Source organism: Carlito syrichta, unplaced genomic scaffold, assembly GCF_000164805.1.
Source record: "Carlito syrichta isolate Samal-C Ts95f unplaced genomic scaffold, Tarsius_syrichta-2.0.1 Scaffold304483, whole genome shotgun sequence".
Classification (NCBI taxonomy): Eukaryota; Metazoa; Chordata; class Mammalia; order Primates; family Tarsiidae; genus Carlito; species Carlito syrichta.
Genome location: NW_007248579.1, coordinates 143,720 through 160,153, shown reverse-complemented (window position 1 = coordinate 160,153; position 16,434 = coordinate 143,720). Strand labels below are relative to the sequence as shown.

The 16,434-nt window shown below is 60.7% G+C and overlaps 1 protein-coding gene across 1 annotated transcript in view; it reads right to left on the bottom strand.

Annotated features, from left to right (window-relative positions):
• The window catches only part of ST8SIA5 (ST8 alpha-N-acetyl-neuraminide alpha-2,8-sialyltransferase 5), a 37,383-nt gene that overhangs the window by 9,873 nt on the left and 11,076 nt on the right, over positions 1 to 16,434 (bottom strand). The window contains exons 6-10 of the mRNA XM_021713352.1: positions 10,479 to 10,565; positions 9,328 to 9,472; positions 6,802 to 6,914; positions 2,323 to 2,415; positions 6 to 379 (exon numbers count right to left, since the gene is read on the bottom strand). Coding sequence (XP_021569027.1) covers positions 6 to 379; positions 2,323 to 2,415; positions 6,802 to 6,914; positions 9,328 to 9,472; positions 10,479 to 10,565 — 812 coding nt within the window. The remainder of the gene's footprint in view (positions 1 to 5; positions 380 to 2,322; positions 2,416 to 6,801; positions 6,915 to 9,327; positions 9,473 to 10,478; positions 10,566 to 16,434) is intronic.

Here is a 16,434-nt window from a genome sequence, read left to right as displayed (position 1 = left end):
GAAGCCGGGGCGCGGCTTGACGTTGTCGTAGTAGTGGTGCGTGATGTGCCGGCCGGCCGGGCTCATGGGGAAGGCCCAGAAGCCGAAGAGGTGCACCTCCCGGCACAGCTCCAGCGCCGCCGTGGCCAGGATGAGGCCGGTGCTCACGCGCTTGGCGCGCACGCCCAGGCTCAGCCAGTGGCGCGACACGTTGGCCAGGTACTGCGGGTGGAAGAAGTACACGGCCTGCGGCGACTCGAAGTCGTCCAGCGCGTACTTGACGCGGACCGCCACGTCCGTGTTGCGCGTGTTGTAGAAGGCGGGCAGCAGCACCGACGCGTTCTCGTAGGCCTGCAGCGCGCGGTAGAAGGGCCGCCGCCACTTCTCCAGCCGGTGGAACCTGCGGGCAGCCAGAGGTCGGCGCGTGCGCCCCCCCCGCGGACCCCTGCCTCCGTGCACCCGCCCCGAGCGGCTGGAGGAGCAGCCCTTCCCGGGCAGTTTTTGTCCTCCTCTGTTGTTCCTGCGGACGGCGTCTCCCTGCGATATCCAGGCAGGAGTGCAGGGGCTCAATCACGGCTCCCCGCAGCCTCGGCCCCTGGGCTCAGGCCATTCTCCCTCCTGAGCCTCCCACGTAGCTGGACTACAGGTGCATGCCACCATGCTTGGCTAATTTAAAATAAATTTTTGGTGGAGACAAGACCTCACCATGTTGCCCAGGCTAGTCTGGAACTCTGGGCTCCAGCGATCCTCCCGCCTTGGCCTCCTCATGTGCTGGGGTTACAGGCGTGAGCCACCACACCCAGTCTAAGAGGATAGTGAGGGCCCAAAGGGACAAGCAGCGAGTGTGTGGCTGCAAGGAGAGGGCCGTGCTTGACCCAAGAAGATGAGGGGCCCAGGGCAGGCTTGTGGGGAAGTGGGGGGTGGGGGTGAGGCTTGTTCCAGAGGACCCCCAGCCCTTACCTGTACTGTGGTCCCAGGACACCCTGGGTCGGCCCAGATACAGCTGCCAGGCCTGGCTAGCCCCCACCTCTCCGGCAGCCTCAGCTTATCTCACACATGCTTTCATTTTTGTTTTTTTACAGAGATGGAGTCTCACTCTGTCACCAGGCTGGAGTGCAGCGGTGCAGCCACAGCTCACTGCAACCACAGACTCCTGAGCTCAAGCGATCCCTGCCTCAGCCTCCTGAGTACCCTGGACTACAGGCATGCCCGGCCACTTTTTAAAAATTTTTAATTTATTATAGATGCAAGGCCTCACTACATTGTCCAGGCTGGTCTCGAACCGCTGGCCCCAGTGACCCTCCTGCCTCGGCCTCTCATGGTGCTGGGACCGCAAGCATGAGCCCCGCACTCACCCCATCTTTTCACATCAAGCAGCCTTTCCTGCCAGCCCTGTCACCCCTCTGAGTCCTTCACAGGTGACTTTGCTTACTCTGCTCCTCTTCCCAGCCCTTAAACAGCTGTTCTCTGGGTATCTGACTCAAGTTGACACCCATCTCCCACTGTCCCCTCCTCTCCCCTCCTCTGACCTGGATGGTATGACTGCCCGAGGCTGGGTCTCAACACCTCCCCTGGAATCTCCCAGACAGACCGAGGAGGCAGCCAGGTAAGGACTGAGCTCTCTGGGTGAGCTTCTCCTGAGCCGCCTGGACACAGCCAGGTAGGGATGGTCGGCCAGCCCCAGTCACACACTTGGAAGTCCTCAACCCTTCCCCACAGGATGGCCGACGAGACTGGCCCCATCTAAAAGGAGTCATGTGGCCACAAGTGTTGTGGTCAGCGTACTGGTACACACGTGTCAACAGGTGGAAGGAAATGGTGAGGCAAGTGTTTGTGTGCTTTTTGTTTGTTTGTTTGTTTTAGTTGGAGTCTCACTCCGTCGCCCAGGCTGGAGTACAGTGGCACACTCACGGCCACCCCAGCATCAATCCAGTGGGCTCTGACGATCCTTCCACCTCAGCCTTCCAAGTAGCCGGAACTACAGGCATGCACTACCACACCCGGTTAATTTTTTTTTTAATTGTAGCGACTAGGTCTTGCCAAGTTGCCCGGGCTGGCCTCAGACCCGCGGGCTCAGGCAACACGCCTCGGCCTCCCAAAGTGCTGGAGTGACAGGCTGAGCCACCGAACCTCATTGTTTCATTTAACCCGCTACACTGAACATATGGTCATTTCAACGTGCAGTTCGTATAAAAGTTAACGAGACACGTGACACCCAGTTCTCGTGTTGAGCCTTTGAACCCGGTGTGTCCTGTGACTCTATCTGGGCCACCCACACTCCAGTGCCTGCAAGTGACAGGGCCACCACACTGGGCGGCACAGCCCCGGAAAGCGAGCACTGACCTCTCCGTGATGATGCTGGGGTTCACGGTGACCACGTCTGTCTTCACCCCCACATCCACGGTGTACTTCTCAGAGATCGGGGGCAGATTGCACCTGCAGAAGAGATAGGGCGGCCTGACCACAGGGGCCGGTCACTGTGCAGGCTGAACCCAGGGGCGAGGGGAGCGGAGGAGGGGGGTTGCATGGGCGGGGCATGCGGGCCGGCCGCTGGGCGGGACCTCTGTGGCCTGGTTGAGACGGAGGCCCTTCTGCTCCGCGCTGGGCCCTGGGACGGCAAACGCCCAGCCCCTGGTCCTCCTGGCGTTCCTGTCATAGGGCAGACACCACCAGCCATAACACGGAGTGACGAGCCCAGGTAGTCCCCAGATCTGGGGAGGGTGGGACCCCTTGGGACGGATGGCAGGGGAGCAGCCCCTTTGCTGGGGAGTCAAGACTTCCCTGGGGGGGAAAAAAAAGACTTCCCTGGGGAAGCACTCTGGAGCTGAGGTCATGAGGAGGAAGTGCGAGGGAGCCGCCAGTGGGAGGAGGGCTTAGTCGACGTGGGGACAGTCAGAGGTGCAGCGCGTGAGGCTGTGAGTTCTGCGGAAGTGGCAGGTGCTAAAAATTAAAATGGTAATAACAACAAAGAAATGCGAGGCCGGGCATGAGGGCTCGTGCTTGTCTTCCCACCACTTGGGAGGCCAGCCAGAGGACAGCCTGAGCCCGGGAGTTCAAGATTAGCCTGGACAACATAGCAAGACCTCGCTCTAAAAAAATGAAAGTTAGCTGGGTGTAGTGGCTCCTGCCTGTAGTCTCGGCTATGCGGGAGGCTGAGGCAGAAGGATCAGTCGAGCCCAGGAGGTCGAGGCTGTGGTGAGCCCCGACTGTGTCACTGCACACCAACCTGGGCAACAGAGTGAGAGCCAGACTCAAGAGAAAAAAAAAGGTCTTTGCAGGGAGTGACACGACCACCAAGGAGAGGGAAGACAGGACGTGACGCCGGAATCTGAGGCAGAGAACAAGACGGGGGAATGCTCCCTGCGGCTCCAATGGGCCACAAGCCAGGCATGCAGGCAGCCTGGAGGGCAGCAGGAGGACACGCACTCAGCCAGGAGCCTCCAGAAAGGCAGCAGCACAGATACCCCAGCCGTAGCCCCGGAGGACTCCTGGCTTAAAGCCATGCATCTCGTGGTACTTTGTTATAGCAGCAAAAAAAACACTAATACAGCCCAACCACGCAAGAAGTGGCAACTGGTGACTCAGGGGCATGCCTGCGTGTGGTGAAACGATGTCTAACGGTGGACAGAGATCAAATTCAGAATGAAGGGAAGTGATGGCTTCTGGGAGGAAATGGAGGCAGAAGGGGAAGGAGCCCACGATGGCAGCACCAGCTCCAGGCAGGCATCAGGCCTCTCAAATCGCATGGTTGCTTTACAGAGACTTGTTTTGCTTCGTGCGTGTATACGTAGCACAAATGTCCTTCACAGCCAATAGTGCATAACAAGCGGATCAATAATAAGCTTCGGAAATGAGCTGATGTGAACTGGGTGAATGTGAGGTCTTATGCAAAGACCCTGTGGCAGAAGGGAACTGGAAGCACCCAGGAGTGACTGGAGTACCAGGACAGAGGGAGAAGAGGCCACACTTCAAAGGGCTGGGCCACGTGAGGGGCCTGGCCCTGTAGCAGGGAAGCTGTGGCTTCAAGGCGGAACGTACTGGAGAACACAGCCCCTCCGTGGAGGGCCCGGAGACCATCAAACACACCTGTCTTCCACACTGTGGAAGGCGGGGTTTATGCTCTCCTTAAACATGGGGTGGGGAGGTTGTCTGCAGACAATGTTCTGAGCACCTCTGACATTCCGGAAACGTTCACGGATCACAGGAGACCTCAGTATCCCAGGGGCAAGTCTTGGACGTCAGTCACCCCAGGGGAAAGTCAGGCATCAGTCACCCCAGGGGAGGGTCTTGGACATCAGTCACCCCAGGGGCAGGTCTTGGGCGTAGTGACCCCATGGGGTGTGTTTGGCTCCCTGGGCTGCAGGTGAGAAGCCAGGCGTCTCGAGAGGCCGAGGGTCTTGCTCCTGGTGAGGAGTCAGGGCAGGGTGGAGAGTGCACCTGTCCGGCTCCAAGCTCAGGGCTTCTCCCCACACGAGACCCTTCAGGAGGACACGCGGGACTTGGTGGACACACCGTTGTCACTCTCCACGGCTGCCATAGCTGCACTGCTGTGACAGTGGTGACCCCAACACGGGGAGGGCACACAGCGTCTCCAAAGCAGTTCAGACACCCGCGTGCCACCACAGTCGTCGGGGGCTGGGATGAGGGTCCAGCCGGTGAGGGAAGTCCCTGTCACATTACCCAGTGGGAGAGATGGGGGGGTGCCGAAAGAATGCCAGGCCAGGACTGCACCCAGTTTCTGTGACTGGCCCATGACTCTGGCAAGGAGTGTTGACACCTAACATTTTTTAACCTACACAATAAGAATAATACTAAAAGGTAACGTTTCTTCCTGTAATGTAGCACGTGCCCACATTGTCAGAAGTCTTCCCACATGTGAACTCATCCAATCCACACATAAGCCCCGAGGGGCCGGGCCCGCCCTCACCCTCTTCTGCATGTCAGGAGACAGGGCAGGGCAGAGGGGTAGCTCATCTGGGTGGCACAGCGCCCAGGTCCTTCCAGGCCGCCTGGAGTCGGAGCCCCCAGACTGAGGCGCTGTCCTGCCTACGGCATAGCTAAGGCCCACACTAGTCTGTTCTCTCATCCACGCCTTTGTTCCTTCACTGCAGACTTGCTTTCTGGAGCCTAGGCCCTGACAGGTGACAGGCAGTCGCGTCTCGAGAACTCCCAGCATGGCTGGTCTTCAGGGATGAACCACCCGCAGACCCCCGGCTACGGGGTGGGAGTGGGGGCACCTGGCTCACGGGAGCCCAGAGAAGGGCGTGTGCAGGGGTGACCAGGGAGGGAGGTGGTGACCCTTGAGCTTAGCTCGGACGGGCACGTGGGAGCTGGCAGAGGGGACCGGCTAGAAGTGGCACAGCCGACGTGTATCAGGAACTCATGCATCAACTGCTCACAGGAGGTGCTTAGAATGCCCAGGGGGACGCCAGTGAATCCTGAACGCTGAGGAGGCTGCGATCATCACCCCAATTCTGCAGACGAGGAAACTACAGACCAGAGGGCGAGACGCCTTTCCTGAGGTCACATGTCTGGCGATGGTGGAGCCTGGGCTGAAGTTCAGGGGTCCCCAAGACCCGGCCCCTCCCTAGAAGACTACCTACAGGCTAAAGGCTGAGGACTCGGCCAGGGCCGGTGACCGTGGCAAAGGAAGGCTCTCAACCCTGACCCTGGACTCAACTGGGCACCCCCAAGGAGCAGGTAAGCAGACACTGGGCCGCAGAGGGAGGTGGACCTCTCCCAAGCCTGGAGCCGGCATCTAAGCTTCCTGCTTCTGGAAACAGAGGCCAGGGTCAGAGGCTAAGAGCCCCAGATCTGCAGGACCCCCTTTGCGTGAGGACCTCCAGTCACACCGCCCTCCCGGCTCCCTGCCACCACTTCTGAGCGGCCCACTGGGTCCATGGCCCGTGGGATCCCACTGTGGACTCAGCCCAGGCTCTCTGCTTTGCGCTTCTATGTTCACTGACTTATTTTTTTAGTTGGAGGGTCTTGCTCTGTGGCCCAGGCTGCAGCGCGGTGGCAAGGTCATGGCTCCGCGCAGCCTCGACCTCTTGGGCTCAGGCGATCCTTCTGCCTCAACCTCCTGAGTAGCTGAGTCTACAGGCATGCACCGCTGCACCCAGCTAATGTTTTGATTTTTTTTTAATTGAGATGAGGTCTCCCAAGCTGCCCAGGCTGGTCTTGAACTCTTCGCCTCAAGTGATCCTCCCACTCAGCCCCCCAAGTGCTGGGACTACAACAGGCATGAGCCACCACACCTGGCCAGAGCGCTTAGTATCGGTGTGCCTTCTTGACCCAGGCTCGGCTCGAGTGAGGCTCTCGGAGGGACTAGAGGGGCTTTGTGCCGGGAAGAAACAGACAAGGAGGCCTGGCCTCCAGCTTGAGAACGCACGGCTGAGGCCCATGCCAGTGTGCTCCACAAGGGTGCCCACCGCCTAGAAGGGCAGCCTCCGCTGGGGGACGGTGCCCAGAGGGTCCTGGCAGGGTCTCCAGCCTGGAGTCCTCGAGCTGCCTCCTCTGTGACGCCCTTGGCTCCTTGTCCAGATGGGCACGGAGGACTTGGAGTTCAACGACTGCCCAAAGGACGGGCGGGAGCCAGGGAGAGACACACACAGCGGGTGGGGTGCGGGAGTTGACGGCTCGAGGGGCAAAGTTAAGGTGCGGGGGGCGCACGTGGTGGGGAGCAAGGAGAAGGGGCCGTGGGGTCAAGGGCAGGTGCGGCCGGGATTCTCATGGGGGAGCACGGAGGAGGGGCTGCGAGGTCAGGGGCAGGTGCGGCCGGGGATTCTCCTGCAGAAGCGGGGCGGGGGCAGCTTCTCCTACCGGAAGACGAAGTCGGCGCTGTTGATCTCCCGCCCGCAGCGGCTGTTCCTCAAGATGCCTCCGTTGCCCACCACCGCGCACTTCTTGAACTGGGACCGGTCGTAGGGCATGTCCTAAGGGCAGCACGGCGTCAGAGCCCGTCCTCCCCCTCAGCCCCTCCCTGTGAACCCTGCCGCAGGCAGCCTTGCGGGGGAGTAGGAGGACGGTGCCCCACCTCACAGACCCTCGGGCCCCACGGGCCCTCCTGTCCCCGGTGCCCTGGAACAGGTAGGCGGCTCTCCCGCGAGCGGCTCTCCCGCGAGCGCACAGCTTCCCAGCCAGCTGCACCAGAGACCCCCCGCAGCCAGGCTTCCAGCAGGACCAGCTGTGGGGGGTCTGTGGAACCTCAGCGCCCCGGGACCATCTGGAATTGGGCTGTATCCCAAGGGCCCATCTGTGGGGACTGTCCTCATCCAGGCCCATTTGCCCTGAGGGGACAGGCCTGGGGACGGGCAAGGACACACAGCGGTGGGGACAGTCACCAGAGTAAGGGAAGAACCAAGATCATCTGGGGAAGAATCCCAGCCGTGTGCTGTATCCCCAAGCTTCCACACTTGAGAACCCCTGGGATACTTCAGAAGACAGAAGTTTCTGGACTCCCTCCCAGCACCAGGGAGGCAGAATCCCCGGGGTGGGGAAAGGAGGCTGAGATGCCGAGTTTTTTACAAACCCGCAGAAAGATCTGCCTTTGGGGAGTTCAGGAAATGCTGTTCCAGTCTCAGGCTCTAGCCCAGGGACCGACAACCCACAGCTCGCAGTCACCCTGGGCCTCCGCTGTCTCTGCATGGCCACAGCTGGGAACAGACGTCGTATGTGTGTTTTCTAGTATCACCCTGTGTACGGCAGGGCCTGGGACCGTGAGCCACAACGTGCTCCAAGTTACCAGGCTGGTGACTGGCAACACCGTCAAATGCTGTTTGTGGATTTAAAGAGATGTGACCCGGCAGCATTTACACTGCAGGAGAGTCGGGACCGGCTCTGCCCATCTGATCTCAGTTCTGTTATGCCCCGAGACCCCTTCCCTTCACTCCTTCTGGCTTCTGTTTGCCGACGGTCACTTACACAGCAACAAGTTAGATCACTGACGTCATCTGAGGTCACGTTTCCAAGCACTGTCTGTAGATACCCAGCGTGAAAAGCGGGGGTCTGGATCATTTAAATTAGCCCCAAACTGCCCAGCCCCTTCAGCGGAGCTTACGTTTTTAAATGGCGGGAAACGCCTCAAGGAGGGATATTTTGAATCCAGGGAAGCTGTATACAGTCCTGATTTCAGCATCCAGCAAGACCGAGCGTGTGCTGGGACACAGCCCCCCTGGGGTGCTCCCTCCCGTCTTGGGCCCTTGAGCTAAAGCCACAGAGGGGAGCGCAGTGGCCGAGGCCGAGTGACAGCAGAGCTGCAGGCAGTTACCCTCTGGCGCTGTCCAGAGAACGCCGGGGGGCCCCTGCTCGATGCCTCTGGCCACGGCCATCTGTGCCCTGGCATTCCTTGGCCCGCATGTCCTGCAGGCTGTGTCGCACCAATGGGTGCTACTGCTGCCCCAGCCCCACCAGGCCCACCTACAAAGGCGGTAGGCACCACCCTCTAGCCTGCACTGGGGCATGTGGGCCCCTCCTGGTTCCACTCCTCCCTGGGCCCTGGGAAGTCCCAGTCCGCCCACTCTGGTAGCGGGACAGGACGCAGGGAGTGCTGGTCTTGTTTCACGGACACCCCCGGAGAATTTCGTCTGGAAAGATCCCACCCGCCCCCAGCAGCCTTTCTAGAGGCTAGGCCCACTAAGTGCCACCCGGTCCCAGGGTTCTTCAGGATGTGGTTGTGGACATACCTATGCAGCCTTCCTCCTTCTCAGAGGCCGTCCACTGGTGCCCCCAGGAACCATGAGAGTCACTCACGGTGCAAGCCCTGGGCCCTCCTCTGAGGGGGGGCGGTGGACCCTCTGCGGGGTCAGCTGAATGACAGCAGGTACAGGAGTTGGGACAGCACGGGGGTCACTGTTTCACTGTTCTGTGGTGTCTATGAGCAGGAAACCCCCGGGTCTGCCCTGAGCAGTCCACTCCTAGAATTCTCTTACGTAAACGGCAAAAAATAAACGTCTCTCTTGTTTAAGTCTCTGTTATTTTAGGTGCCCTGTGACGAGCAGCCAGACCTGTGTGCAGTCCAAACCATCAGAGCCAGGGCCCACGATGGGCAGACGGCCACCTGCGTGGCTGGCCATTCTTGCGCCTGCCTCGGGTGGGGACGCTTGCCTCGTCACTCCCAGACGGCTGCCGACAACGCAGTGTCCAGGCTCCGTAACCACTTTCTTGCCAAAAGTCACCCCAGTGACTGCCAGTTGGCATTCGTGGTGCCCAGACAGAACCCCCGAGGAACCCCGAGCGGGGTCTGCCGGACCCAAGGCGGCTGGTGCAGGGAGCAGAGCCCGAGGCAGGCGGCCGCGGGAGCCCTGGCACACGGGCCACGTCGCCAGGCCGCCCTGCCCAAGGCCTCACCTTGGGGAACATGCGGAAGATCTCCTGGTGGATGGGGTAGATGCCGCTGGTGTCCACCTCATACTTGAGCTTCGTGCCCAGGGGCGTGTTCTTCTGGGTGGTGAAGAGGAAGGTGGGGGCGTTGCAGCACCTGGACAGAGTGGCCCTGCCGGGTGGGAGAGACAGGTGACGCGGGGAGCAGAGCAGAGCTGCACAGAGGCCGCCCCCACCCATGTGTCCCCTGCCAGGCTCCGTCCCGTCACCACCCCTCCCGGGGCCGGGCTTTTCTGCCTCTCCTGCGCTGTCCGCTTGGGACCCAGGCTGGGTGTCTCGGCGAGGCCCCCAGACGCTCCCGTCCCCACGGACCACGCTCGCCTCCACCAGCCGGCACGCCGGTGGCCTCCCCCCCGTACCTGCGACCCCCTCACACACATGCACCACAGCCTTGGACGTAGGATCCTGCCTCTGCGAGTCCCACCCAATGTCTGTGGCATGAGCGTCCGACGACTGGGTGCCCAGGGCTGGCTCCAGCCCCCGTCAGAGCCCAGGCTTCCTCCTGTGCTGGAACCCTCTGTGTCCCTTCATTTCTCCACCCCTGGCCGGAAGCCCCTGGAGCCCGGGCTGGGCCTGGAGCTCGCGGCCTCCTGTCAGACCCTCCAGGTGCCCACCTCATCTGACAGGGCCACGAGACAGGGACCCACACAGTGGACAGAGACATGCCGCTTCAATCACTTAGAAGCCAAGCTGGGGCGAGGGGATGGTGGCCGAGATTGGCTGGCATCCTGCACCAAGCAGAGCCCCATTCCAGAAGAAGCTTTCTGGAGTTCATTATTTAAAACAGAAGGCTCCTGGTCAGTGCAGTGGCCCACGCCTATAATCCTAGCACTCTGGGAGGCTGAGACAGGAGGATCCTGGGCAACACAGCAAGACCCTCTCTCCACATCTCAAGAAATGAGTCAGGCGTGGTGGCGTGCACCTATAGCCCCAGCAACTTGGGAGACTGAGGTGGAAGGATCACCTGAGCCCAGGAGGTTGAGGACAGGTGAAAGTGATTGTGCCAGTGCACTCCAGCCTGGGTGGCAGAGTGGGACCCTGACTCGAAAAGAAAGAAGGCCCGGGGGAGGCCACGGGGTGGGGTGTGGGGAGCAGGGAGGCCGGCGCATCGTAGGTACTTGAACTGGTTGGCTGCAGAGATGTCTGGCGCCCACTCGCACACCTGGAGGCGCCGCCACCTGTCGAACAGCTCCGACTGCTTCACCCTGGGGAGATGGGGGGAGTGAGGGCGGCAGCACGTGGTGGGCCAGGCCCAGAGCCCCGCCCCAGCCATGTCCCACGCCGGCCTGTGGCCTTCCGGCACTGTCCTGCTCTCAACGCGCTGACATCTGGGGCTCGGATGTGAACACCCCTCCCACAGGCCTATTCCAGAAATTCACCCCAAGTGCCCTCCCCAACAGGCTGCTCCCCACCCCCCACGCCCATGTCATCCCAGTCCCCCAGCCCCCTTCCCGGCAGGCCACTGTCCTCCCCCTAATAATCCCAGGACCGAGGTTCCGGGCAGCCAGAGGGAGTCCCTGTGCCTGGGAGCCGACCACAATCACTCAAACTAGCCAGTCCCCAACCCATGTCCCCTGCTGGCCCTGCCGCTCCGTTCCTTCCCTGGAGGCCTCAGACCTCAGTAAGGCTCTGGCCCGGGCTCCTTCACCGCTGCCTCTGACCGTCCCTATGGGACAGCCTCTCGTGTCTAGGGACTGTGACCTTCCTCGTGACTGTCATCTCCACGCAGCATCTTATACCCCGATGAGACACGTCCCGGAAACCTTCCCAGCTGCCAGCGAGGCCTGTGGGCTTCCCCAGAGCCCCTGCCCAGGCAGGTGAGGCTCTGTACCCTGTCTGTCCCCACCCTGCTGGCACACCCTTCTCCCCCTCCTCAAGGGCGGTCATGGTTTCCAAGCGAAGGCCAGGAAGGGCTGAGAACCTGAGACGCGCCCGTTCTCACACAAACCCTGGGCCAGGCCTCAGCTGGGGCGCCCGCCGGCTCCGCCCTGCGCGTCAGAGGTGCTCGCAACTGGGGACGCCCGAGGCAGGGAGGCTCCCCTCTGGCTGAAACCCACAGAAAGAACAAAGTCGGGTTTACATATCTATCGTCACGCACACTTCCTGTTTCAAAGCTCGTCTCAGTTTCCGGGAGAGGTCCTAGCAAAGCGCAGGAGCTTGACACACATTTGTGGAACAAACAAACCACCCAAGTCAGAGACACAAGGACTTGCCCGACCACGCGGGGCCACTTCTACACTGACAGCAAGCCTCCACTCAGCTCCTGCCAGGCTCTCTCCTCCCGCAGGCCCACAGCCCACAGCAGCTGCCCCAGCCCCCTCTGACATGGCCTCAGCATCCCTGCAGGGTCCTGGGGCCCTTCCTCCCCATTTCAGTCAAGAAACGGTTCCTCAGGCAGGTGCCGCGGCTCACACCTGTAGTTCCAGCACTCTGGGAGGCCCAGGAGAAAGGACCTCTTGAGCCCAGGAGTTGGAGACCAGCCTGGGCCACAAAGCGAGGCCCTGTCTCTACAAAAACTAAAAACGAGCTGGGCTTAGTGGCACAGGCCTGTAGTCCTCACTATCTGGGAGGCTGAGGTGGGAGGATCGCCTGGGCCCAGGAGGTAGAGGCTGTGGTGAACAGCCATTGCACCACTGCACTCCAGCCCAGATGACAGACCGAGACCCCGACTCAGAAAACAAAATACATAAATAAAAATAAAATAAGTGGTTCTCTGGGTCTGACCCAATTCCTTGCTACTTTCATTTTCGCTCGATTCCCAGGTGGTTCTCTCCAGAGTTCTCCAGGGTCTCAGCCTCTGGGGACCGTCGTGCGATCCAGAAAGACCCGGGGTTCTCCAGGCAAGGCTAGCACTGCTCTGTGGTGACCTGGGCAATCTGAAGCCAGCAACACCCCTCGGGCAGGGAAGGCCGGTGATCACAGCTCACCACAGCCTTGAACTTCTGGGCTCAAGTGAGCCCCCACTCCTGCCTCCCAAGTAGCTGGGACTTCAGGTGTGTGTCGTCATGCCTGGCTAATGTTTTATTTTTTGTAGAGACAGTGTCGCACTTTGTTGCCCAGGCTGGTCTCCAACTCCTGGCCTCAAGCAATCCTCTTGCCTCCTGAGTAGTTGAGACTGCAGGCACACACCACCACACCCAGTTAAGCTTTTTGATTTTTTATTTTTTGTAGAGATGAGGTCTCACTTTGTTGCCCAGGCTGGTCTCCAATTCTGACCTCAAGTGATCCTCCCTCCTTGACCTCCCAAGTAGCCGGGACTATAGGCGCATACCACCTCACCCAGCTCATTCATGTATGATTGAGGCACGCTGGGAGTTACCAGAAGAATGGATGGCGGTGGGCTGGGCTGAGAAGTCGAGGGTCAGAGGACTGTGGCTCTTTTTCGATTGGCGTGACTTTCCACGCATGAGATGGTGACCACAGTGAGGTACGGGGCTTGCCTTCAGCCCTGCCTTCCTCTTTCTGTCCCAGCCTCTTGTTTGCACCCAGGCCTTGTCCCCTCTCTCTGTCCACCCATCTGCTTCCCAAGCAGGTCCTGAGCCTGCGCGGGCCAGAGTCGGAGCCTCTGAGTCCCGTCCTCGCATGCCAGGAGCCCCTGCCTGGTAGAGAACACAAATCCCCAAGCACCCTGGTGGCCTGAGGGTGCCTCACAGCCCAGTGGGGGAGGGCCATGACCAGTGCCACGGCCCTCCAGCTCCAGCCTGGGTGACAGAGGGAGACCCCGACTCAATAAATAAGTAAAAACAGAGGGGCCCTGGAATGAGCCGTTTCAACGAGAATGTGCGGCAACCTGTTTGCGTGGCACTGCAGGGAGTCGCCCTCGCGTGGCTGACACTGGGGTGTGAGGCTGGTCCTGTGTGGGCATGCTCTGGCTGACTGGGCTCACTGTCGATTCCAGCAATTCTGGATCAGAAGCGTCCGTGGGTGACCCACCCCCTCCCTGTCTCCTGGGTCCGCGGGTCCCAGATGGTGTCGGACCCTCATGTGTCAGAGCTCTCCGAGATCTCCCTGGAGGACGCAGTATCCATCAACTAGGGACCTGGGAACAGGGCACGTGGCCTGCTGTCCCTGGCATCCCCAGGCTCACACACTTCCACCAGGAACAGCTGACCACTCCTCACCAAGGCTCGGGGATGGCAGAGAGCCAGCCCTGGGCTTCAGAGAAAGAAGGCTTGCGAGTCCAGCAGGGCGCGAGGTCACCAGCTCTGATGCTCAGCATGGAACCCCCTCTTGGGGACAGAAAGGGTGCCCCGATCAGAGACGAGAACCAAGCCCAGACACGGAGAGGCCCAGCCACCTCTAACAGGGGCCGTGGTGGGACAAGGGGTGGACACAGGCCATGGGGGTACAGGCCATTCATCACCCCACGATGGCCGCGTTTAAGTCAGGACAAGGGGCCCATGTGGCTTCTGATCTGGCCCTAAGCTGTCCCGGGACTGTTGGGGGCTGAACTGTGTCCCCCGAAGTTCACAGGGACCCCCAGGACCTCAGAATGCAACTGAAGCTGCAGTCGGGTCTCCCGAGAGGCAGTGAAGTTAGCTGAGGCCACGAGTGGGACCTAGCCCTGCCTGACGGGGTCCCACAGGACGAGGGGATCAGGTCAAGATACAGACCAGAGGACAGCCATGAGAGGACCCGAGGAGGAGGCCGGCGTCTGCACGCCCACGGGGGCCTTGGAAGAAGCCACACCTGCCGACTCCCTGATCCCGACGTCCACCCTCCAGAGGGGAAGAAGAGTCGAGTTATGGGCCTCGCAACAGAGGCCCTAGCCAGTGGGCAGAGGCCAACCCAACACACAGAAGCCGGGGCAAAGGCAGGGTGGCGCATGGAAGGACAGCCACCCACGGGCCTCTAGGGCCTCCCGGCCAGACCTCAAAGAAGCATGAAGAACCAGACACAGGATCCTAATGGCAGCATTTCTGCCTTCTGCAAACGTGAGAGTATGCACTCAACCCAGAAGCCCCAGCTTCACCTGGGAGAACGGGTCGTCACCTCGGACTCTAGAAGACACAGCTCCGGCCTGGCCAAGCCGTGGGTGGAGGGCCTCACACCAGGGCAGCTCGCCGCCAAGGCCTGCTCCAAACCTTCCCCACGGCTCCCTGGCCCTAGGATAGGAGTCTCCAGGAGGCCACACAGCCTGGCCCCACCTGACCTCCCGCAGGGCAGTACCGTCTCGCCCTCAGGGCAGCATTCGTGGATCCCTCACTCCAGAGCCCAGGACGCGGCCACCCTGCTGGCACAGGACCTTCGCACGGGCTGCCCCTCCACCTGGAGCCCTCCCGGCCAGGCTGACTCTTGCCTCCCTCCAGACTTGAGCCGGCAAGCCCCTCCGCAGCCCGGTCAAGGTCCCTGTCACCCCAGCCCCCTAGGGAAACTAGCCATTCTGCCTGCCCCCCAGGCGGTGAGCGTCATGAGGGCAGGCGCCTGTTGGAGTGTGCTCAGCCTAGGGCTGGGGGACCCGGCGGGAGCTGCTCCAAAGAAGGGAGAGCCCGCAGGTCAGGCCACAAGCAAGGCAGCTGGAGAGCCAGCAGGGGCTAAGCTGAGAGTCTGTGCCTGGCAGCCCAGAAAAGTGGCGGCCAGTGCCGAGGGAAAGGAGGAGGCGGGAAAGAGAGAGCGAGAGGGGCACTGGCATTTGTGAGCACCTACTGTGGTGTGCACTATGACTGCATTTATCGAGCACCCATTAGGTGTGCCACTGCTGCATTGACTGAGCACCTACTGTGAGCCCCATCACGTACGTTCTCTACTACTCTGTGCATCATTTCAGCTGGCCCGTGGCAACTGGCAAGGAGTAAGGCCCAGCGTCCCACCTCTGTTGGCCAGGAAAGGGTCAGAGAGACTAAGATGTCTGCACAGAGATAGCGCCGTCAGCTTGGACGGCAGGCCTGCCTGCTCTGAGGCCATGCTCCTCCCTGACTCCACAACCCAAAGCCTCGCCAAGTTGGGAGAGAGCCTCGACCCCTGCCTGCACCCCTGTGGGCAACCACACTGCCTGCCTCCAAAGGAACTGTGTTTTTCCACAGTATAAACGCTTCCAAATGCAGACTCTGCCACAACTGAGCACAGCACTAAGTTCTCCATATGGAAGTGTGGACAGGCTCAGGGCCACGCCGGTGGGCACGGGCGTCCGAATGGGCAGCCCCCAGTGTGCTTTTCTTCCCTGGTTGTGAGAGAGAGACCCGGGTCACCTGCTGCTGGGTAGGGCAGGGCCCCACGCTTTTACCATGTGTGTAAAAAACATGCCAAAAATCTCCACACAGACTGGGCACGGTGGCTCAGGCCTGTCATCCCAGCACTTTGGGAGGCCAAGGCAGGAGAATCACTTGCGCCCAGGAATTGGACACCAGCTTGCACCATATCGTGAGACCTTGTCTTGGCAAAAAAGAAAAAATTAGCCAGGCGTGGTGGTGCACATCTGTAGTTCCACCTATTCGGGAGGCTGAGAGAGAAGGATTTCCTGAGCCCAGCAGGTTGAGGCTGCGATGGCCGTGAGTGTGCCACTGCACTCCAGCCTGGGTGACAGAGGGAGACTCCGATTCAAAAGAAAGAGAGAGAGAGAGAGAGAGAGAGAATTTCCACACACAGACACTCAGCCATGTGTGGCCTCTCCAGAAGGACACACAAGGACACGGCAGCCTGGTCGGACTGCGGTGGGGACAGGGCTCTTCACCAAATCACCATCTACACCGCATGGATTTGGTGTCACTTAAATAATTAAAAGTGAAATTTTTAAATGAAATTAAATTTTAACCGGTGATGGCAAGAGGGCAGCGATCACAAGGGACTGAATTTCAGGTGGGTGGGTCCCTGCCCTCCTAGGTTTCCACAGGCGAGCGGCCTGCGATATCATCAGGGGCGCAGGTAACCTAGCCAGATGGCGGACGCCCGAGGCACCAGGGTGACCTTGCAGGCCCGCCTCTGTCACACAGCAGGCACCACTGTCGCCGGAAGCAGGCCTAGTTTTGGCTGGGCAGGAGTCGCCCACGCGTTGACAGCGTGCCGCCCTGCAGCAGAGCCCCTGCCCTGTCCCTAGCCCCCCCCACCCCACCCCTACCGCATCCCCACCCCACCCCA